Genomic DNA, 24616 nt, shown 5'->3' on the forward strand with positions numbered 1-24616 from the left:
AAACGAGCGTAAGATCCTTTTTATCACATAATCAAAATGTGCGGCATTTATTCGTGTAAAACGACAATTTTCATGCAACCTCGAAATGTAAAAAAAAACACGCCATTTTGACTCCAGTGGGTAAGTCTGTGACGTCATGTACGTACTTGTTCTAGGCGTGACGTCACAATAGAAACAATTGAACATTACAACCCAGCACAGGGTTTATAGGTCATATTACATGGGTTTATATGCAAGAAAATATGACATGGGTGTATATTCACTAGAAAACACAGTACATTGTGTGATAACTTGTACATGTACAGTGTACTGTTTTCTCTTATCATTTCATACATGTACCTACCGTCACTGTCGTCGTCACTACTCTCCTTCTCCTGGACATCAGTAGATGATGATCGGTCCCGACTTATATCTTTGTAGGATACCAAAAACAAAACGATCTGGCTTTTCTCATTCTTGATTGGGATAATATCCAGTAGACACCAGAACGTCAACCCTGTACAGATACATCACACAGGGTTAAAACTGTAGACACCAAAACGCCAACCCTGTACAGATACCTCACACAGGGTTAAAACAGTAGACACCAAAACGCCAACCCTGTACAGATACATCACACAGGGTTAAATCAGTAGACACCAGAACGTCAACCCTGTACAGATACATCACACAGGGTTAAAACAGAAGACACCAAAACGTCAACCCTGTACAGATACATCACCCAGGGTTAAAACAGTAGACACCAAAACGTCAAACCTGTACAGATACATCACACAGGGTTAAAACAGTCGACACCAAAACGTCAACCCTGTACAGATACATCACCCAGGGTTAAAACAGTAGACACCAAAACGTCAAACCTGTACAGATACATCACACAGGGTTAAAACATTAGACACCAAAACGTCAACCCTGTACAGATACATCACACAGTGTTAAAACGGTAGACACCAAAACGTCAACCCTGTACAGATACATCACACAGGGTTAAAAAACACAACAGGCAATAGTTAGTCGAGTGACCAGAACAATCTCGATGTCAAACATAGGATATGAAACATAAGTGGCGTGTGACTTCCGCCATACTTAAGATATTTAATATGTGTTATGTCAGACAGGAAACAGCAGACACTGCCAAGGTCTGGTTAACTTAAATAGATATCCTTAATGAAACCCTGTTCATAATCGTTGTGAAATAGATTAAGTTCATATATATATTATTTTAAACATATTCATATTTTGCAGACTCTCGCCAATACTTCGCACTCAACTCAATAGTTTAGCTGATAGACGGGATGAAGGAGCTTCCCACCCTCGCTTTATCACAATTTGCAATTTTTTTATTTTATATATTTACAACTTGCATTTCATTGGTTATCGGGAAAACAATGGGTAATTATCTTGATAAACGATGTCCTACAATACAGACATAGTCAAAGTCTTTTATTGGGGTGTTCAGTTCCCGAACTTTTTAGAGAACAAAGAAAAGTGTTGATTTGGAAAACAATGGCAAACCAGTTATGTTTTGATTCATACTTACCCCAAAGGTAACCTACCTGTGTGAAAGTTACCTGTCTGACTTGTATATTTTTTTTGGATGGATGTGCCTGTCTGTTTGATTGTCATTTACGACGATATATTGACATCTTCTCTAGCTCTCTCATCCTCTCTCGTCTCACTGACCATGACTTACTGATTCACTCACTCTCACGCACCAACACAGAAAATAATGCCATTTTAACGTATATTCACATTCCACATTTATTTTTTTAAGTTACATTATATAACCGCTCATTAATATCTACGGAATCCAAGTGCCTTTACCGTCGTCGAAAACGATATTCTTGGAACATCCTGACAACACATAGATGTTTGCTTCTTACGACTCATTTAATGTGAGACGGGAAGAAAAGCGTGCAAATAACACCGATGCCGTTGTGTTGACGTTGTTTAATCCCCTCCTCTCCCCTAAATTCCCTCAATCGTTCACATCACCTACCTCCTTTCCGATATAGAAGAATTTCCGTTTTTATTTCCTCGATGTTTTCTAGTGCTTCGTCAATTTTCTCCTTTTCACTTTCTTTCGTCTTCGGTCCGCGGAGAAACTTACAGGAACAGCTCTTCCCCATCACGTGCGCTCGTGAATATCCGGTTAGTTCACAGAAACCGTCCGAGCAGTAGACGATTGGACAGCCTGTCGCCTGGGCGTTACCGAGCACGAAGTTACTGTCTGTAAGATATAAAACGGTCAACAGTTATCATACGTACGTAAAATAATGAGTGTGGCTAGTTGTTTTTTTTATCAACACACTAAGGTCACATTTCAATTATTTGATGCATTATCGTCCCGAAGTTTAAAATGAGGCAAAATGATGGCGAAAAAAAAGACAAAACTAAATCAAACGAGATTTTAAAAAATGAAGAAAAAACTCCGAATTTTTCGCACAATTGTCACAGTGTAAACGTGCATACCGTCCCCAAAATCGTTGTAAAACACAACTTCAGCATTTACCAAGTAATGTACTTTATACCACAAGGTCATTTTGAACAGACGCAAAACAACATTTGTATTCGGCGTTTTTTATAACCTGTGCTAGTTTGCTATTTTACAAGGCAGGCTATTATGTAGTACAATTTATTTTGTACACCTTCGGTCCGCAAAGCAGTCTAAACTCTGAGCTCCGGTGCGCAGAGAGGGTTATACAAAGCTGTCATTAAATCGAAGGCGAGTTGCCTCCCTCTATTCGTTGAATCTTCGACCACCTCAAATTTCAAACCCCCCCTCATAAGTCATATTCAAAGACCTCAATTAAAAATAGGAATTTATATAGGTAATTTAAGTATACTGAACTTGTATATTTGTTATTAAAAATAGTCGAAAATTAGACATTAAGGCTGATGTCGTTATAAGAATAGCTCAAAAATGTGCAGAATAGTGCTAAGAAATGACCCACAATTTACAGTTTATGTATATGCCTAGGTCATGCGGAGATTGATTTCTCTTCTCCTAGCTGTTGAGAGGAATTCCTACCTCAAATAAAGATAGATGTTGTCATGCGATACCACTAAAATCATACTAAAATCCCCTGGCAATATACAATGTATTTTAGCACTGATTATCAATAAGAAAACAAAGCCATAGTAACCTTGATCGATCAATGAACTTAAGATGATGTGGCATTTAAAAACATTCTGTGATGTTATAAATGCCCTAGATATGTTATAAAAATTGAAGCTGAAAGTGCGGTCATGTTTATAATATGTTTAGCTTTATTTTTATAAAAAAAACATTGAATGTTAGGAAAGGACACTTTATATGAAGTTGAAGTGTTTTTTATGGTCATAGGTTTGTGGTTTTACACATATATACCAGTAAACTATGTTACTCGGACGTTTTACTATGATTTTTGTACATGTTCATAGCAACAATCATCTACTTTGGAGGTCGGTATGCCTCTTCATACCTAATTAAAGAGAAATAAATGAACTTGAAATACTATGTAATTTCGTAGCGTTCAGTTAAGTCGCGAAAGAGACTGACATGTTTTTAGTGCAGTGAGCTATTTTTATGAGAAAAAAAAAATAGACTAAATGCTTTATTATATTGACTACGTAAACCTAATTATGTACATTTGTATTAGCTTATGTAAAAGTTTAATATATTCATTTAACATATATATATTCCGATTTTAATAAGGGCTGTGAATATGACTAACCAGGGTGTTGAAATTTAGGGTGGCTATTACATCCTTTAGGGAGTATGTTCGACCTTAACATCTATCAAGTGAAATCCACGTCTCTTTTGCTGCATACACTATACACCCTGTAGAAATATTGTGTTTCGCCTTTTAATACCTAGATTTTGATCATTTCTAAACTCATATTATTCAGATCAATTTATTCTATCTTCGTACACGTTTACTCTGCCTTTATACAAACTGGCTATTTTAAGGGTTATTACCGTTACTCTTCGGCAACGTTTCTGTATTGTAATTACATACTATGTATCAATATCCCAGCATCAAAGAAGTTCTTATACCTCCATAAAAGTACGACCATTGCAAGGTAAACATTGAGAACTCTTGTATTTGAAGCTACAATTATTCACGTAGAGGCTAGGTAAAATGTGAGAACCCTTGTATTTGAAAGTAGATAATTCCTGCACCATACAAAGAATTCCCGTACTGCTGGTTCGCTAACATCACATTGGGTTTGGGATTTTAAAGCGTATCGAAACATGATGGGATTATATCTTACTGTCCATCTTTCGATCCATGTGCGACTTGTGTGTGAAAGTGACGATTTGTTTCTAAAATATCAGTTTGAAGTGCGCTCCAGGCGCGGGTCGCATATTTCCCGCATATTATAGAGGGCCGGAGTTCTGACGTTAATCGACGACAGACCGATATGAAAAAAGTCGATAAAACGTCAGAATAATTCGGACTAACTGTCCGTGTATTAAAAAAATGTTAATCGTTTTTGTTGGCCTGGATGGAAGTGCATATGGACCTTAATATACGAGGGTAAACTGACTCACTCGGAGAAAAAAACCAACGGCTTTTTAAACATATTTCATTGCCTTCAATGACAAACGAATTGTGTACAAGTAATTACAATGTTGAACGAATTGTGAACAGGTTATTGCAACGTTGAACGAATTGTGTACAAGTTATTGCAACGTTGAACGAATTGTGTACAAGTTATTGCAACGTTGAACGAATTGTGTACAAGTTATTACAACGTTGAACGAATTGTGTACAAGTTATTACAACGTTGAACGAATTGTGTACAAGTTATTACAACGTTGAACGAATTGTGTACAAGTTATTACAACGTTGAACGAATTGTGTACAAGTTATTACAACGTTGAACGAATTGTGTACAAGTTATTACAACGTTGAACGAATTGTGTACAAGTTATTACAACGTTGAACGAATTGTGTACAAGTTATTACAACGTTGAACGAATTGTGTACAAATTATTACAACGTTGAACGAATTGTGTACAAGTTATTACAACGTTGAACGAATTGTGTACAAGTTATTGCAACGTTGAACGAATTGTGTACAAATTATTACGACGTTGAATACAAGCTGTTGCAACGTTGAACGAATTGTGTACAAGTAATTACAACGTTGAACGAATTGTATACAAGTTATTACAACGTTGAACGAATTGTGTACAAGTTATTGCAACATTGAACGAATTGTGTACAAGTTATTGTAACGTTGAACGAATTGTGTACAAGTTATTACAACGTTGAACGAATTGTGAACAAGTTATTATAACATTGAACGAAAGGTGATCAAGTTATTATAACGTTGAACGAATTGTGAACAAGTTATTATAACATTGAACGAATTGTGTACAAGTTATTACAACGTTGAACGAATTGTGTAAAGTTATTACAACATTGAAAGAATTGTGAACAAGTTTTTATAGCGTTGAACGAATTGTGTATAAATTATTACAACGTTGAACGAATTATCTACAAGTTATTACAACGTTTAACGAATTGTGAACAAGTTATTTTAACATTGAACGAATGTGTAAAGTTATTACAACGTGACAAAGGCCTATCCGCAATTAATTTGCATTTACCTAGGAGTTTGGCAGATGACCTCATATTCTTATGTCCTATCAGGGAATCGAACCCCGCCGACTTGGTCTAGTTTGCTATCAAGCGCGCAAACAAACCACCGATTGTACATGTGCATGTTACATCGTGACATCGTGACATAACCTACTGTATACATTTCTACGATAGAAGACTATAAACAAAGAAATAAATAATTAAAGATAGAAAGAAAGAAAACAAACAAAACCGTTCGGATTTGGCTTTTTTGATTCTCCGAAAAATGTCGATTTCACATATCCTTCGTGTGCATACTTAATTAGATTTGACACATGACAGGGAGGCCCAGACCTGTCCAGTGAACCACACTGTTGCAGCCGTGTTATTTCTAGTTATCGCACACATAAATCTGACAGCTTACTTAAGGTCATAGGAGTGTATTGATAAACGGAAATAGGAAGTACATCCCTAATTGAAAATCCAATGTAGGGAGACAGTATCACAATTTCCGCATATTCTAATGTTTGATGAATATTGTATGTTTATTGTTGACATAACAGTGTTTTCTCTCAATATTAAAGTATTTCAAAGCAATGCAGGCATTAATTCAGGTGGGATTTTTATCAATGAGCCACATGTATCCATTTTTCTGTACATGTACTTCAGGAAACCGACTACCTATTTCACTACTGTGAAGTTTTTCAAGAAAGATAACTCTTACCTGTAATAACAATATGCATATGGTTTTATTATAAAATGTCAATTTTTAATCGTTTAAAGATAATTTATTTGACATAATTTCAGCATTTATGAAATTGATATACATTAATGCAATTCTAATCTATGGCAGTATCATTTTTTTGACATTATTTTGCAAAAAATTGTGTCTTTCATCTTTTTTTTCAAAAGTCATTCCTTTTTTCATAAATTTCCATTTAAATTCCTTAAAATTTTGACAACCTATATTTTTTGTGGCAGAAAATTGTCTTTACTTCAAAGCAATATAACAACCAAAATTGGAAGAAATTCTACTGAGAAATGGCGACACGATCCTATTACCTTAACCAAAATCCGCTCTGTGGACAATTTGAAAGATATTGAAGAAAGGTTAATTAAGTTTAATTACAGAAATTGTCTAACAATCGCTGTGTATTGGGAGTCCCAATAAACATCTCCATGGCGAAATTAATGCAAAAACGCCAACACATGCTGACAGACACAGACGTAAACCTTTCAGGGAAATGATCTCGCTCGGAAAATTATGTGATGTCTTGCAAGGCAGTGACATTATAATAGCCCTTTAAAAGTGGTCTTCGCTCAACAAACTACACTCATAATCCCGAAGACTGCCGACAAGGCGCATCTGAAATTGAGTTACCCTAACGGTTTCCCTTTCAAGTACGCCATCCCTCAAACCGTCCTCTACAGGATTCTGAATCCTAACACCACCTTGACACACATTTTCAGGATCCTGTTTTTATCTTCCTTCGGCGTGATATTTTGTTTTCAGAAATGCAATATAGTGTCATAATTTCTATTCCGGAATTGTCCTTCTAAAAGTTCAGGGATGAAGTAGAAAAAAAATTGCTGTAATCAACTGCAAGTACTCACAGGCGACAGAAGTACATTAAAAATAAAAGACAACGCTACAGCGTCAACGCACAGGAGCAACACTTGTCTCAGCGCAAACACACAAGGACAAATCTTGTCTCAGCGCAAACGCACAAAGACAAAACTTGTCTCAGCGCAAACGCACAAGGACAAAACTTGTCTCAGCGCAAACACACAAAGACAAAACTTGTCTCAGCGCAAACGCACAAAGACAAAACTTGTCTCAGCGCAAACACACAAGTACAAAACTTGTCTCAACGCAAACACACAAGGACAAAACCTGTCTCAGCGCAAACACACAAGGACAAAACTTGTCTCAGCGCAAACGCACAAAGACAAAACTTGTCTCAGCGCAAACACACAAGAACAACACTTGTCTCAGCATGAACACAAAAGGGCTTTAAGAAGTTGTAGTAACTCGTGTACAACCATTTGCAATGATTTGAAATAAAATATGTGTCATTTAGCAAAAGAAACCACAGCATAAACAATCCATAACAAAAATTTCCGGAAGAGGAAATGATCACAGTAACACATAAAAATCTCAAGAGTGACGTTTTCGGTCAAACTCAAGACCGTACCTTGTATCTAGCGGCGTAAGGCGTGAGATAATCGTGTGCATGTCTTTGGGCATGACAGGAACTTGAACCCCATAAATAATGGCCTTGTTTTATAGATCATCATAGTTAAAAAATGTGTTAGTCATCAAGAAACTGTTTTTTAAAAACTCCATTTTTTTTTCTTTTTTTTTTTTAATTTTAAATATTTATCTTGTCTTTCTTGATTGTTACTACTTATATAATGTGCATTGTTTCAAGGGGCCGTTGGCCAATAAGGCGTCTGACATTCTGCAACCACTAGCTCTCCACCACTGGGGCCACATAGACCAAAGTGGGGCAGTTGCCATGTACTGGCCGTGGGTCGGTTTTTTTTTCTACCTGCCTGGTTGTTCTTGCACTATAATGAACCCGTACTTTTCTAATGTGTAGTGACTATCCCTGTCAAGAAAAAGTTGGGCTGTACCATCTGTGGAAATAAGGTAGTAATTACATAACAATAATACAGGCTAATCAATAGAGGGAGAGTCTATTTTCAGTTTTATTTAAATTTTCATATGTGGTTGCATAGACCTAAAGAAATGTATTAGGGTCGACGGAAAAAAGAAATTTCCAATAACTTAATTCTAAATCAAAGTCATTCAATTTATTGAAATTTAACATCAAATTTGCGTACCATTTGTACAAAAGCGGCATTTATAACGCAATTCTCACATGAATGGCGACAGTTAAATGTACAATATATAAGCTGTACTATCAACAAAGTGGGCTCGAAAAAGTCGCAATCAAGAGAACTCCCAAACACCGGTATCTGATTTGTGGTACTCAACTTACGAACTATGAATCTTAAATAGCAGTAACTAGGCGGAGATGACTGTATATTTGAAATTTAAAAGATTAGGAATGAATTTAAGGAAGGTGTTGATCGTACAGAATCATCTAAGGCATTCCAGTTACAAAGAGTAGAAGGTTTAAAAGAAGAATTAGGAAGAGAGAGAGAGAGAGAGTCTGATCGAGGAAACCTGTAGTCGTTATTGTTACGTAAGGCGTGACTAACCCTTAATAGCCATGGCGTTGTCAAAAGTATTTTAATCGTATTGATTCAATAATGAAATCGAAATAATATCAAAAATATTTGAAAAGTATGTCTTCTGTAATCTTAAATTTCCAAAAAATGAATGATGAAACGCAATATCAGAAACAAAAGATTATTTTTCTCCTTTTGTTTGTCTCTCATGCGTTGTGCCGGGAAACTATCGCCCAGTTAAGCCTTCATGTTACGGTGGTAAAATCTGTGGTATTTTTGCCCATAGATAATTTCGTCCTTCACGTTTGATTTCTATGCTTATTGTTATGTTGTTACGTAGTGTTCGCTCTTATGATAAATTTGTCCTCATTAAAGAGGTCGAAAACGACGAATATTATAAACTATTTTCAGTCACATATAAAGCTAAACATATACAAAATAGCTCCGCGGATTCAAACATGTACACGGCGTACCAAATGCTATCTTGATTTCCATTCTGTATCGCTTTTGTACAAGTTATTGGCAATACGTTCCGATTTTCTTTTGTCAGTGGTGTTCGTATTTCACAACTCCGTATAGATGTAAATGTTTCAGTGGCGTGACCGGTCAGCTACCTCGTTAACAGCGCTAGTCTTTTTATAGAACTAATTGGATGTCAGAGATTAGATGCGAACCCAGACATTTCGTAATAATGAGGGGTGGGTGAGGTCCGCTAACTCGGATATCCTAATATTGCTTCGCCTCCTGGAATAACGAGGTAGACACAGGTATTTACATGTATATGTGTCTCGCCTTATGACTAATTGAACATTTCTTTTTTGCTGACAATGGTTCCCACTCCCCATTCCTGGCAATTCACCCCGAGATTTATCATAACTGTTAATACATTGTATCTGTCCTCGTCTCTTTTCGAGATCACGTACTCAATGTATTAATACCATGTACTATTAAACGCACACAGGAGTTCATATTTCTGTATGTATATACAACCAACGCAAACAACATGACCGGTCATCTACATAAACATTAACTTTGCAATGCTTTTTTCATATTATACGTTTTATGATATACCTGAAAATAATAGAGGAAATAGAGGGTGTATTTCATCTCAATCTTTTGTGTAACATATCATCATCGTTGTTATTTATCAAGCGTTCAAGAGTTCATATTCTTCTTCATAAACATGATATTTTGATAGCAAGCAACTAGAATATATATACAATGTAGTCTCTTTGTCACAAAACATGTGAAAGCAAATATGCAGAGTTCAAACAGAGGGCACTTCTTATATCGGAAGTATTTGCAGGCTAGGTCCATTTGAGGAGTTTTGTTTCATAAATAAAAGTGTGCTTCGACCGCTACATAGGACATATGCGACTACGGACAAGTATTGAGGACGCTTGATTTGAAAGAAATTGTAGGCTAAGACACTTGTTGCAACAGTAACACGAGCCTTGGCCGCTACGGAGGGCACTGATACTTCAAATGTAAAACAGGCCAAGGTAAAGCTACAGACCAAGATGACGCTTATTTCATTAGTAGAATACACGATGCTTACTTCAGAATAAAAACTAGAAATACAAAAGTATATAGCAACAAAGCAGTAAGTCGAACTCAAAATCGATAACACTACGGTAATTTACGAACAAACGACATTTCTACATGGGTGCTCTTGTTAAAATAACAAACAAAATAAGACCAAGCGTTCCAGAGGAGTAAGCGTGTTTTGCTTAATCTATGAAACCCGCTATGTAAATCTAGGTTAAATTAAAGTCTTGTCACGTGCTCATATTGAGAATTCAGGAAGTGACAACAAAACAACAACAAATACTAATGAACATAAAAAACAACGACCTTATTATTATAAAAAAGAAATAGGATTTTTCCCCAATAAGATATTGACATCTCTAACAATAAGAGAACGAAGACATTACTTGATTGTGGTATGAGGTATAGGTAGAAAGGTCAAAAAAATTGAAAGAGGAAATACGTTTGAGAAGAGAATAATCAAGGTTGATCATAACATCGTTTAAATTCTTCAAAATCCACATTTAACATTGAATTACCCATATACATGTACAGACCGTATTACCTTCATACTCAGTGATTAAGTGAATAAACAATTTGAGTAGATTGCCTGAACAGGTGTAAATATATCAATGCAAACATCGTTAAAGCACAATATATGACAATTTGTATATAGAGTTGTGAACATGGCTTGGAAATTTCCAGGTCAATTAGCAAGCTTATCAGCGCAAACAGTTTCAATGCGGGTTTTGAAATTGTTTGAATTACAATGTCGGCGATCATCAGAAAAAGTCTTAAACATTTTGTCTCAGAAACTCCGAAACTATTGGTAGTTGTCAGATATCATGTTCCCTCAAAATTCGTTAATTGATTTTTGAATTTAAAGAAAACAAAACTCGTTCAAGCTCAGTTTGGTTAATATTTAAATATTTTCAAAGCATAATTATGTTGATATGACAAACAACAGCCACTTGTTATGGAGGCTCTATACAAACATTACCGCTGTAAATTGCCAATAAATTCAATATAAGGTGGACATGCATGTGTGTTTTCTCTGCATGGTAAAGCAAAATTGACCAGTAACGTTTCTGACGTTCATATAATGTTGAACAACAATTTTCGCTTTGGTTAACCTTACAGCATAAAGCCAATGGTAAATTAAAGGAAGTAAGGGGCAATAATAAACATAGGAGAAATAGTACGATTTTAAGTTCCTGTTGCTGTTAGTATTGTTATTACTTTTGTAAATACAAAAACAATAGTGTATGTCAGGGTATAAGTCTTACAACACAACGACTTCATTCCTAATTAGAAAAACACTATACATAAAATATTACTCTTAAAGGAAAGCCAAGCAAGGCCTAAGTTAATTATACATGCAATTGCAGAAATCAATTGACTTCGTTAAATAGATGGCACTCAAGGACAAAAAATCAATGCGCCGTGTCAATAACATTATAGACAGCAGTAAACAGGCGCACACAATGAAGAGATGTTTGTACAGGGCGACAGCAAATAGTGCGAAACGTATTTAGACCGACACCTAGGTAAACATTTCTTTACGCTGTCTCTAACTAAATCACACTCAGTATCGATTTGACTAGACGGTTAGTCAATCGTCAGTCTGGGTAAACTTCGGTACGAGCTAGTGCCGGCAATACATCACGGCAGACATTGACATATCGGAGCGTCAAATTGGTGTTCCGGTATGTGAACCCTAACTGGAACCGGATATTCTGTCATGCTCACACCATTTTGCTGATCAATTTCAGGTAAATGGTTGTAGAATGCTTTCACTGTTCGATAAAAATACGATGGTTGGATAAGGTATCAATCAATGTTATTCAATGAAGCTTGTTTAAATTTCACCGCGTCCATCTATCTTTGCACATATTTACATCAAACAGACCAAAACAAAACTGCTTGGACCTCAAGATTAAGAAATCACTCATGATCATCGGTGCCTGACACATTCAGCCGTCTGCGTAACAAGCAAACCCTGATTAGAGGGGCAAGTTGTTTTTAGAAGTAAAGAATATCTGACCTCTGTCACACTTGCTAGGTAGTTGGACAATTTATTTCCTTAGTATTTCACTATTAGGCTTTTTAGGTCGTAAATCGTGAGTTTTCGTGAGTTCGGGGGTCGTGCTGGGTACAAGTCATAAAAAGATTACTTCCTTTCGTAATTTGTATTTTTGCAATCCATTTTAGTGTCGGAGTAAATACACACACATTGTATCATGTAAGTGTAGCGGCGAACAAATATTTTATGAAGCGCAGAAAGTTTCATTGTTAATATGTCACTGAACACATTCCTTATAGACATTCATGTTTAAAAAATAAGAACTCTCTTTCACAGAATATCGCTTTCGTATTGAAACAAAGTCATCATTACAGGCATAAATTAATGAACATTTATACAGGTGGTCGGGTGGCGCAGTGGATAGCGCACTTGCCTTTCACCAACGCGGCCGGGGTTCGATTCCCCGATCGGACGTGAAAAGGTATAGGGTCACCTGCCCTACCACGTTGATTTCCCCTGGGAACTCCGGTTTCCTCCCACATTAAGACCCTCGCGCATTAACATCCGGGCCAATAAGAGTTATTAATATAAGTTTAAAAGCTTATTTCATAATTGTTGCAAATTAATAAAGTTTATTTTTAATGAACATTTATGCATGGTACATATAAATTCACAAATACAGTTCATCTCCATAGTAATCTATAAATAATGTCAATGTACTTCTTTCTAAGCCATCATATGGTAAATATAATGCGCTCATGTATAACAATAGATGTTTATCGTTGCTAATAACGTTTTTCTGTAGAAACCCGACAGCCTTACTAGTCTCCGATGACAAACGTTCGCTAGGTAACCTCTTTATTTGTATTAATTGTATCATTAAATCTCCACGTAGTACTGTACATATCGCGCGCGTTTACAATTACCTTCAGCAATTGAGCTGGTCCCTCGGGACTCCTCTCTGCTCGGAACTCTCTTTGTTCGTCGTAAGACCGGATATGTTCCGTCGAAAAGCAGAGAGTAAGGATATTGACCATTGTAACTTAATTGTTTGACAATTGATGGAACTGCCTTGCTCTCATACTGCCATTAAACGCTATTGAATCAACCCTCCTTACTGAGAAATGCCAAGCATGCCGCTGATATGTTTTTCTTCTGGGCAGTAAGCCGTGGTAAAAGTCACAATTTGAGGCATCGCAGAAGATAAATAGTGGTTGCGTCTATTGACATCTCCACAGGCTGTTGTAATGATAAATGTTAGTTTTATCAACCTTCAGCCTCTATAGTTTGTATATTATTCGTTCCGTTATAGTGTAATCGAAAAAAAATGCAATACGCACTTTTAAACAAAAAGAACATTTATAAATCACATGTATCGAAGAAGTATGAAACAGCCTTCTAAACCAGTAGCAGGAGACCGCAGAAAATGCGTTAGAAAAATGACATGTTTATCATTTAATCATCTTATTTAAATAATGTTTGAACCATATTTCATTTTGAATTAAATATATATTTAATATATCTTTACAGAAATGTTGACAGAAACTGAGGAAACGGTAACATGGATAAAACGATCCAAGGTTGAGACACCGGAATCAGTGTGTATAGGCAATCACCTTAGATCAGACCCTCCTAGGAAACCATTTTATATAGAGCGTCACGAGTGATTGGATCTGCGGTGCCTTATATTAGACATATCGGTCACTAAAGGGTTGTGGACATGACATTCGTTTTATATTAGACATCACCAGAGGTGGCACTATTGGACCATTGGGCTCCATTTTCTATGCATGTCTATGTAGCTCACACTTCAAATATATGATCTCGGGATCCATACCTATAGTTCATCACCAGAAATGGTGTCTATTTACAAAGGTCACTACAGGGTCGGAGTGTTGGAGGAATCTCCTCAGCCATATGTTCAAGTGCTATTTCTTCATTCGTTTCGTTTGTCTTTTGTCAAGACATTTGGAAAACGCCACCTGTTTGTTTTTAGCTGATGCAGAAAGATAGAGAGAGAGAGAAAGGCCCTCACTACGACGTACACTTCATAAAAATGCAAAGCATCGAATCAAATAACGCGTAACAAACACACCTGCCGTGTTATCATGTTAAAAGACGTCTTTTACCCAAAAGCACTCGATGACATCGTGATGGCTGCTGTCGTTCAAGTCATCGACCGAGCCTCTAGTGACCTTGACAAATCCAATGATCTTCGTCTCACGAGGCGATATCAAGCGCCTAACACATAGCAATATACTGATGAGATTAGCCGGGGTGGAGTCGGATGTAAGAATGATATAAGTAAGTACCCTCACTATAATGGCACGCGCACGCCTCATTAGCCAGAATCGGAAACCTTAGATATGCATAACTAGCTAATTCTAGCGTGTGCAATCAGGTATTTCATCCAGGTGAGTGTTTTCGTCCTCGAATATTGATCTTATAAAATCTACAAATCCAGCGGCGTTTGATGTCGGTGTGAGACCATGCATAAGGAAATCAGAACTGCCCTACAATTCCAGAAAAAGCGCGGGGAAGTAATGAGCCAGTCTGAATAATTTTGAGACTTTGTCGATCGCGCCGGACACTCGTGCTAGCTCGCGCGTGAAAAACAAATCTGCGGCCAACAGATAAGAAACATCAACAATTCTTCTTCGTTTGATCTTTTATCAGACTCTTTATCTCTGTCTCACTAAACAGAAAAGTTATAATTTTGATTCGAACTGAATAATAATTTGATACGGCTGGAATATCTTATAAATTATGATGTTTGGCAATTATGTTGTACTTAATTACATTAGAACGAAACAGACATTAACTGAAGGGTAAAAACGTCTTTAAAAAAAAACGAATGTGCAAAAAGTACAAAAACCCACTTTATGAACATTACGAGCAGAAATGCATTCATCAAAGCAACAGCTTTCGTGACGTAACACGTTGTGTACTTATGACGTCATATATTAACCTTGTTCAATGAGAGTCTTGTCACTTCGCTTTAGATAACATGGAGAATGCCCCTGCGTCAAACGCTAAACATGTCAAACATGCCGGGATGAACGTTAATCGGTTTCCTCTATATTAAACATGAAGCCCTCCTGCAATATGGAGGTAACCGATTTGCGTTCACACCGGCATGAATTAAAAATAAACGCTATTTTAACCCCTAAGTACCAACAATTTCTGTCTGTTGGTATAAGTTTCCTGCATGTGAAACTATTGCATCAAACATACATACTCATTCGTATAATATGGCTAATGTAAATTCTCCTTTAAAATCAGGGATTCCTAACATGTATCTGTTTTCTACGTACGGGTCATTAGAATGATTACAACAGACCTGCTGCGTACAGTCGAATAAATTATATATGCCAGAAATATGTCACCGCCCATACGTACACTGACCTGATCTGAGAAGATATCGACACATCTCAAATAATGTCGACAAAAGTAAACCGTGTTGTTCGCGTATATCAAATCACAATTCTGTATTTCCCTTTTTCTTTCCTTACTTTTGCCTTGGCGTCGGTGTCCAGATGAAGATTGTCCATTATAGCGATAACATTTTGATTAATATTTCCCGTTTCGCTCCCATATTTACCATCGCCATTGATAAAATATCATGCGAGGCCAATGACCCAACCGACAAATTCTCGCGAGATTTCAAGTCTATTTGGAATGCAGGTTATTAATTCCCGCGTTTGTGACCTTATCATTCTTTGCTTGTTAAATCGAGATCTTATTTGATCGAGGCATTACATGTTTCCAAAAATCCCGAGACTCGGCTATGACTCATTAAGGAAAACATAACATGTCTTGTATATACACTCAGTTCAATGACCGCTTGGATAAACGTCGTTTGCACAAACAAATATCTGACCTATATATTGGAATTATTTGTCAATGAGATCGTTTCTTCCGCTTTACACATATCATTCGGTCGTTGGCCAATTATAACAACACGTTATCTCAACTGGCCAACCTTATTGCATATTCCAATTTTGTTATAACCCCGCGCTTAAATTAGTACGTTTCAAGTCCTACCAAAGAAAAAGATTCCAATCGAAGAATTTTTCGCCATTGAAGTAAGTTATTGGTTCTATCCGATGGAAATAAGTCTATTGGTTCTATCTAAGGGAAGTAAGTTATTGGTTCTATCCGAGGGAAGTAAGTTCTTGGTTCTATCCGAGGGAAGTAAGTTATTGGTTCTATCCGAGGGAAATAAGTGATTGGGTCTATCTAAGGGAAGTAAGTTATTGGTTCTATCCGAAGGAGGTAAGTCTATTGGTTCTACCCGAGGGAAATAAGTGTATTGATTCTATCCGAGGGAAGTAAGTTCTTGGTTCTATCCGAGGGAAGTAAGTTATTGGTTCTATCCGAGGGAAATAAGTGATTGGTTCTATCCTATGGAAATAAGTTATTGGTTCTATCCTATGGGAATAAGTTATTGGTTCTATCCGAGGAAAATAAGTCTATTGGTTCTATCCGAGGGAAATAAGTTATTGGTTCTATCTCAGGGAAATAAGTTATTGGTTCTATCCGAGGGAAATAAGTCTATTGGTTCTATCCGAGGGAAATTAGTTATTGGTTCTATCCGAGGGAAATTAGTTATTGGTTCTATCCGAGGGAAGTTACTCTATTTGTTCTATCTGAGGGAAATAAGTAATCGATTCTTCCCGACGGAAGTAACTCTATTTGTTCTATCCGAGGGAAATAAGTATATAATCTCTTTCCAAGGAAAGTAAATATATGTTTGTCCTATTCGAAAGAATTGCTTATTTGAAACCTTTCTTTAGTATAGTTTTGTAACGAGGTGTACCAATCATGACTAAACATAGTGACCATCTTGCAATAACACACCTGAAAACTCAATAGGTTTCTGAGAAATGTGTTTGTTACATGTAAAAGTTTTTCCTAGCAATCCTTGAGTACTTGTAACATGTAATTCATTACTTGTCAAAAGGATCACAGCTACATCATACAATTCCTGCAATTTCCTCAAAATTGATTGGTGTTATGTTTACATGTATTGCGCGAGACCTTAAATAACTTCACAGCATTCTCTGGAGCAATTCGGTATCGACCTAATCGAATCGGGCTCAGCTAAATTCATTTAAATGTATCGTGTGAGTTGTAATTAGGTCACGTCAACCCATTCCCCCTTTTTGTTTTGTTCTCAGACAAGGTCGTGTGTCATTGTTGACAATATGTGACTCTATCTATTTGTTTGTTCTAAGCAAGATTATATATAGCTCATTCAAATAATGGTTAGCATACAGACGTGTCAAATTTATGTCTAGTCAGAGTTTGGTTAGCATACAGGCGTGTCTGTTTTATGTCTAGTCAGAGTTTGGTTAGCATACAAACGTGTCTGATTCATGTCTGGTTAAAGTATGGTTAGCATATAAACGTGTCTGATTGATGGTAAACAAATCGGTTACAAACAGATGTGTCTGATTAATGTCTTATCAAAGTATGGTAAGTATACAGATGTGTCTGATTTATGTCTGGCCAAGTATGGTTAGCATACAAACATGTCTGGGCCAAAAAATTGATAGAATTACATTCATTTTTGGTTCGTGCTTAGTTATTTGATGGTAATATAAGTAGTATTCATGAAATTTTTATCGTAGATATTGCTTGCCTTTACAATAATTGAATGTACCTTAACATTTAACTAACATTGCTTATGTGTTTGTTTTTTACTTCCGTCGATGTGCTTTTTAATTAAGTTATTTTTTCTAGAATATTGACTTCGAATATTACATTTAAAAACCGTTTTTCTACTAAATTCTGTCAAGAAAACTAGGTTCGAAAAATCGCAACGTTGTCCAATGTTTAATATATATCCATTAAAGAAATATGCTATAAAAATCCACGAAAAGAAAGGTTTTAAACAAAACATCAACCGAAAGCTTGACTATTTTCTGAACATGTTGACGATTCCTTGTTCCAACCATGAAAGTAGAAACAATATCTCAAACGCACTTTGTAAAGCTGACAGTTACAAGATAAAACTGACATGCCGAGCTGATGACGAGTTGACATTTGACTCCAGTCGTCTGCTATCTGACATTCCTGGAATCCGTCTGCTTTCCTAGCAACTCATCAATAAGGCAAATACAGAGTAATATGCTATGATAACAGCTATGAAAGCCCAAGACCATCTATCACCAGCACTGTTTCAAATCATTCTTCTTTTCACGTGTATCTTCCGATTCTGTTGTTATTTTGGTTTGTCTATTTAATGATAGCTTTCGTCTGCTCAAGGACGTTTCCCAATCGACCAGTTGTTGTTTCATCAAAATAATTGTATTACCGTATCATGTGTCCCTTCCTTTTCATTCCGCCAGGGCGTTTATTTTCAGCCTGTGTCTCATTATTATTTTCCACCATACTAACGTTAAATAATAACTATGTTCCAGTTTCGGAGTTTTTTTTAAATGATAAAGGAAGGAAGAAAGTTCCATGGCGTCAATGAACACAAAAAAAAAATAGAAAAAAAGAAAAGAAAATAGAAACAACTATACCACAGCGTCAATACACTGCGACAAAGGAAAACATATCCCAAAGCGTCAAAGGAAAATAGAAACAACTATACCACAGCGTCAACACACTGCGACAAAGGAAAACATATCCCAAAGCGTCAAAGGAAAATAGAAACAATTATACCACAGCGTCAACGCACTGCGACAAAAGCGATCATGTCCCAAGGCGTCAACACGAAAGGGCAAAAAAATTGAAAGAACAATATCAACACAACATCGCCACACGCCGACAACAGAATAATACAAATATACCACTGCGACAACACACTGCGACAAAAGAAAACATATCCAAATCGTCAAAGAAAAACAGAAAGAATTATACTAACACAACTTGCCACACCTCGACAAAAGAAAAATACAAATAAACCTCAGCGTCAACACAGAAGGCCATGGCAAAAGACAAAATGCAACAAAGATTTCGTAAAAAAAACCCATAAAAACTTACGCAGACCCATATTTGAATGACGGTTGGATGTTCTCTGTATAACATGTATTTGGTTAGTGTATGTTCAAAACTGTCATTGTATTTTACAGGTGTGCTGCTAGTACATGTAACACGATGAACAAGTATGCACCATGGTTAATGAACAATTAAAATCTTAATGTTAATGTTTGGTTTTCTTTATCGATTCCCGAAATTACTAATATTACTGCGATGTAAACTCCAATGCGTCTTTATTACCTGTCATTATAATTCGAAATGTAGCCTCTTTTAAGATAAAAGATTTTGTTTGCAGAATCAAAAGTTGAATTTTACCGAAATATACATTATTTTATCGCTACACTTAGTTTCACACGTTTTGTTATTTTTCTTGTTGTGATTTTTAATGTATTTTTATCCTTTTCATGTCGCCAATTGGGCTACCCTTTTCCATATGACATTTTACAACGATGACGTAGCGCGAAAAATTGTATAGACATAAACTTGTCTTTATCACGTTACATGTACATTTAAACCTCAAACAATACGCAGACAGAAAAAAGTAAACAACTGCGCATTTAGAGTAAACAAATCCGCATTCAGCATCATGGCAATGGCAATAACTGCTGTAAAAGACCGTTGACTGCGATATGGACACGCAATGCGGGTTTTATTTTCTAACATAAAATCATTTCACGGTATAATGCTTGTTCTATGCCACTAGACTCGATTTACTAGCCATTTCGCATCTAAAAATAAATCAGTCATACGCTACATTTTACCGCTCTGAAAATGTATACAGGTTTAGAAGTAACATATCGCTCTCGTGTCACATGATCTTGCAATCAATCTGTTCCAAGTCAAGGTTCGCGTTTTCGCAGTCTGTATCGGCCAGGGCTCTAGAGATTATTCACTTTCGTCTGGTCTATAGACTGAATAAGAGCTGTCCTATATTACCAACGCCCGATTGCGTTATGCCGGTTGGAAAAGGTTATGAGATTACAAACTAAGACTTATTGTCGTCGAAGCTAGAAAAAGCAGGATGGTCTCACAAAGAGCAGACACATACATACCAGCTGCAATGGATTTTTACGACAGTTTAAAGACGTTAGTGGTCACGCAGTGTTCATTAATACACACTGTTCCGTCTTTGCGTATTGCAGAGTTATCTTCTCTTGGGAGCAGGTATTGATTGTTACGTCACTTGTTTGTGAGAGTAACGCCATCAATTTTTGAGAAAACGACATAATTTACTCACACAGACCAATGACATAACAATCAATATTTACATTTGGTGTGACAAAGCCCTTCTATATTACTACTAAAGTACTGCCAATAGCAGCTTCATCTTATGAGACTATAACTGAAGTTGGTCTTTGCACCTCCGAGCGATTTAACAGTGTCACTACCGAACTTATCGGTATCTTCTGCTTTTATCCCGAACACCAGCTGCCTGTCTCAAGTGTCTGTGAGATCAACAAACAATTTTACGCCTGGATTTTTCACATATTCAACCTTCTCCGTTTGCACGATCAACATCAACAACATGCCGGACTGCAAATATAACTCTGACCTGATTACTGCGGGCTTCCGTTGAGTGCGTGCGCCGGATATAGGTCGCAATAAAATCGGAAAATGTTTTACGACACTTGATTAGTTACTTACAAAATGTCATTTGTTACTATTTATGAATCGAGAATATGATATATATATAAATCAAAATCAAATGAATTATTAACGAAAGTTGCGAAGTCTTTTCAATTTTGTATGGGAAATAGCGCATTACGTCAGCTGTTATCTTTGTGCCGTTCTAGATACTGACCTGACCTGACGATATTAAGCGGGAAATTTGAAATTTGGAAAAGACATATATTTTTTTTGCGAATTCTCACTATGGAAATATAAATATAAGCAATAAACTGCATAGATGTGGCAGATCAACTGGGATAACTGCGCGCACCATGATAAGTTTGTCTGTGACACATGTGGCAGTTATACCAGTTTGTCTGCCACATCTATGCAGTTTATTGCTTAAATACCTGCTCCCAAGAGAAGATAACTCTGCAATACGCAAAGGCGGAATACTAAGATGGATAATGTAATACCTGAAACTGTATATATTGAGCAAACTGCAAATGTTGCACTATTTTCCTAAAGTAAGGTGCATATTATATTAGCACTCACATCAGTTTAATGACTAGTGTGAAAATATCAAAACATCTATTTGATATACTGGAGTACGAATGCGGATTGCCACGTTGCAATGTTATTAATGTTTAACAAAGTCTCATGAGGGCCATTATTACTGGTATAATAAAATCCAGCTCTGCTGTGAGATAAGGTCATTCAAACTCTTGGGATGAAATGGCGAGCACAGACCTATAGCTCACCAAACAGGCGAACAGACGGTAGAGGAAATAGTTGCTTTGTATTCATGCACAAGCTAATAACAGAACATAATTGCGTTTTATAGCCCGTGTATATTTCAGTGTATGTATTCTTAATAAAAAATATCCATCTGCCTGTCTCTGAACTATTTTTCAATCGCTCAATTTAAAAAAAATAAAATACGAAAGAGGTTGAAAGACATTAAAGCACACCTCTCAACACAGAAAAATTTCAAATCCCAATTTCAAAGATAGATTGTTCGTTTATAAAATTGTTTAAAAAGACTCACAACTAATATGAATAGAAGAAGAATGATTTAATTTAAAGAAACTTACCAATGTGATGAGTAACTGGTTACTCTCTGAGGAAACCTGACTCAACTAAATGAACTCTTTCAAAGACGAATACGCTGTTGATATCCAAAAAATGCGTGCACTGAGAGTTAAAGACATCATTTGTATCAACATATTGGTAGTAGGAAAAAGGATGTTCAAGTAAATAAATATAAAATAGAAATATTTTTCTTTAACAAAAAATCCATTCTGGGTACCCTCAAGCATGATGTTCTGGTTTAAATTCAAAATTTACACTACCTTCCACATACGACCAGTTGTTTTTCCTAAAACTGCTTCAATAGCATCGTCTTTAAATATACTCATTTGGTTATTATGAATGCAACTTTTTTGTCTATATTCCCATTTAATTAATTTCATGAAACAACTACAGACTCTTTTCGAGGGAAGTCTTTTGTAAAATAGATGCCAGACAATTTAAGATAAAACTTTATCCTTAAGGTTTGAAGTAAAATAGGGGTACCGTTAAATGTGACGGTCCGTCTGCAGGCAATTGGAATAGCTGTCTGCAGTCGTACGGTTTCACTAATTACATTTGATAGACATATCTGTTTTCTCAGACTGCTTAGCCCGAAATGCCGACGTATACCGACAGTAATTAGGTCGCGTCCGAGCTGATCCGATCCATGAACCTACTTGGTATGAGACTCCTGTTTTATTTGTTATTGTTGGCGAGCTTGTGATTGAGCCAGTGACCCGGATGTTCGACCTGCCATTAGTCGACCATTGAAAACAGACTAGCTCAAGCTTCCTAGTAATATCACGGCACCGTTGACAATTACGTGTTGCCTCGATTGTTTTGCCGCTAATCGGAACTGCGCCACACTAGATCTGGGACCCGCAATCTGAAATCGATCGTGTGTATTTTCGGATCCGTATACGATCCAGAGACTTATCGGTAAGTCCCAGGCCTAACATTGTCAGATTGGCGTGATTTCGTTGACTGATAGGAGGACCAGTCTGCAGAATTAGGGCCTTTAATGGTGTTTATTATACAAGTCTCACCAATGATTAGCTTTTAATGGCCCCGCACATATGCTCATATCTTTGTTGATCCATGTCATGCGACAATATATAGATTTTAATACCGGTCCACGTAAGTCAAAATTGTAATCATTACAATCTAAAATGACAATCACCAAAGCACTAATTAAGGTTCAAAGGGTATACATATTTGCACTCTGTCTATAGTTCACAACGATCCGCATACAAAACACATCAATCCAAAAACATTAAAACCCAATATTATCTTTTGTATGATTTATTTAAAGTTTGAATCATGTTTTGTTGAGGTTTATTTGATATAAGAACCAGTTCATATCAAATTTGTCTCAATATCAATTGCAGTTTATGAACTTCACGACAACTGGATTCAATCCTTATATCTAAATCAAAAGCGATTTTGATAAAAAAAAAATATAATTTCTTAAATTTGGACTTGTGCAAGTCTATGCCACGAAAGGTACCAACGCGTGACGTCACTATGTGACGTCATTCCGGTTAGATACATATCTATATTAACAAATCTGTAAATTTAAAAAAAAACGCCACCAACATCTATCTATGAAAAGAATTAATTTTTTGACGAGTATTGAGTCCAAATTCAGAGAAATGTAAATACAAAGTAAATTTCTATTGAATGCAGGGATCGATAATTTTTGTATAGAAAAAAAGGCTTTTGATTACTGCTTATATTTATGTTTTGGCTATTCTCCAAAGACTTTTTCAGACCATATCGTATAACCTAAAAACATCGAAAGTGGTGACGTCGTATACGTATATCGCAATGTTTGGCATGATATTTGTAAATCTAACTTTCTGTTGGTTAATGTTGATCGGCGATGTAACTGTTGCGCAACTTATCTTTTATGAACATTAACGTTTTGTTCGCGTGTTTTTTTGAAGTTAAAATATACGGAGTAACCGTGATTATTTCGTCCGATAAAATTTTTAAAGAATACAATAATTATATTGGGAGTTTTGCAATATTATCGAAAATAACAACTTTGTGCACTTTTGTGCATAAACCACTTTGTGAAGGGCAGATAGTTATTTTTCGGTTTATACCGTATAACTCCCAAAATAATCATTGGTATTCCTTCATAATCTAATCTTGCTTGTAACAAGCATTTTCACTGGCTTAAACATTTATGTTATCAGACCATAACGTAAAAAAATGACGTCGCCGTTTGTAACGTCGCTTTTGATTGGCTGTTACTGCTGCGCAATAATTTCTAAGAGAAAAGAGTCTATCAATAAAAGTGGATTTCCACAGGGATTGTGTATAGTAAATTAAATTATTAGGATTGACTTGAATACATGTTTCATGTTATGGAGCTATGACACAAAAAACCGGAGTGTGCTCTCATCATAAACCACTTCGGTTTATTTACAGTACATTCCATTTTTTTTGTCTTATATCTCAATAACATGAAACATATATTTAAGTTAAACCTTTAAAAAAATCCTTGAATATTTTAAGCATAAGCTTAAGGCGAAAGGACACATCTGTATACATGGCAGATCCAGAGACCTAGTGTGTGTGTGTGTGTGTGTGTGTGTGTGTGTGTGTGTGTGTGTGTGTG

General features: G+C 36.3%; 1 protein-coding gene across 2 annotated transcripts in view; it reads right to left on the reverse strand.

The window, feature by feature from the left end:
• LOC110449254 (potassium voltage-gated channel subfamily H member 8-like) overlaps positions 1–24616 on the reverse strand; it is a 138922-nt gene that overhangs the window by 18212 nt on the left and 96094 nt on the right. For both annotated transcript variants that reach the window (XM_021496004.1, XM_021496002.1), the window contains exons 2-3: positions 2000–2230; positions 344–496 (exon numbers count right to left, since the gene is read on the reverse strand). In XM_021496004.1, the coding sequence (XP_021351679.1) occupies positions 344–496; positions 2000–2230 (384 nt within the window). The remainder of the gene's footprint in view (positions 1–343; positions 497–1999; positions 2231–24616) is intronic.

This window comes from Mizuhopecten yessoensis, unplaced genomic scaffold (genome assembly GCF_002113885.1).
Source record: "Mizuhopecten yessoensis strain PY_sf001 unplaced genomic scaffold, ASM211388v2 scaffold4537, whole genome shotgun sequence".
NCBI lineage: Eukaryota > Metazoa > Mollusca > Bivalvia > Pectinida > Pectinidae > Mizuhopecten > Mizuhopecten yessoensis.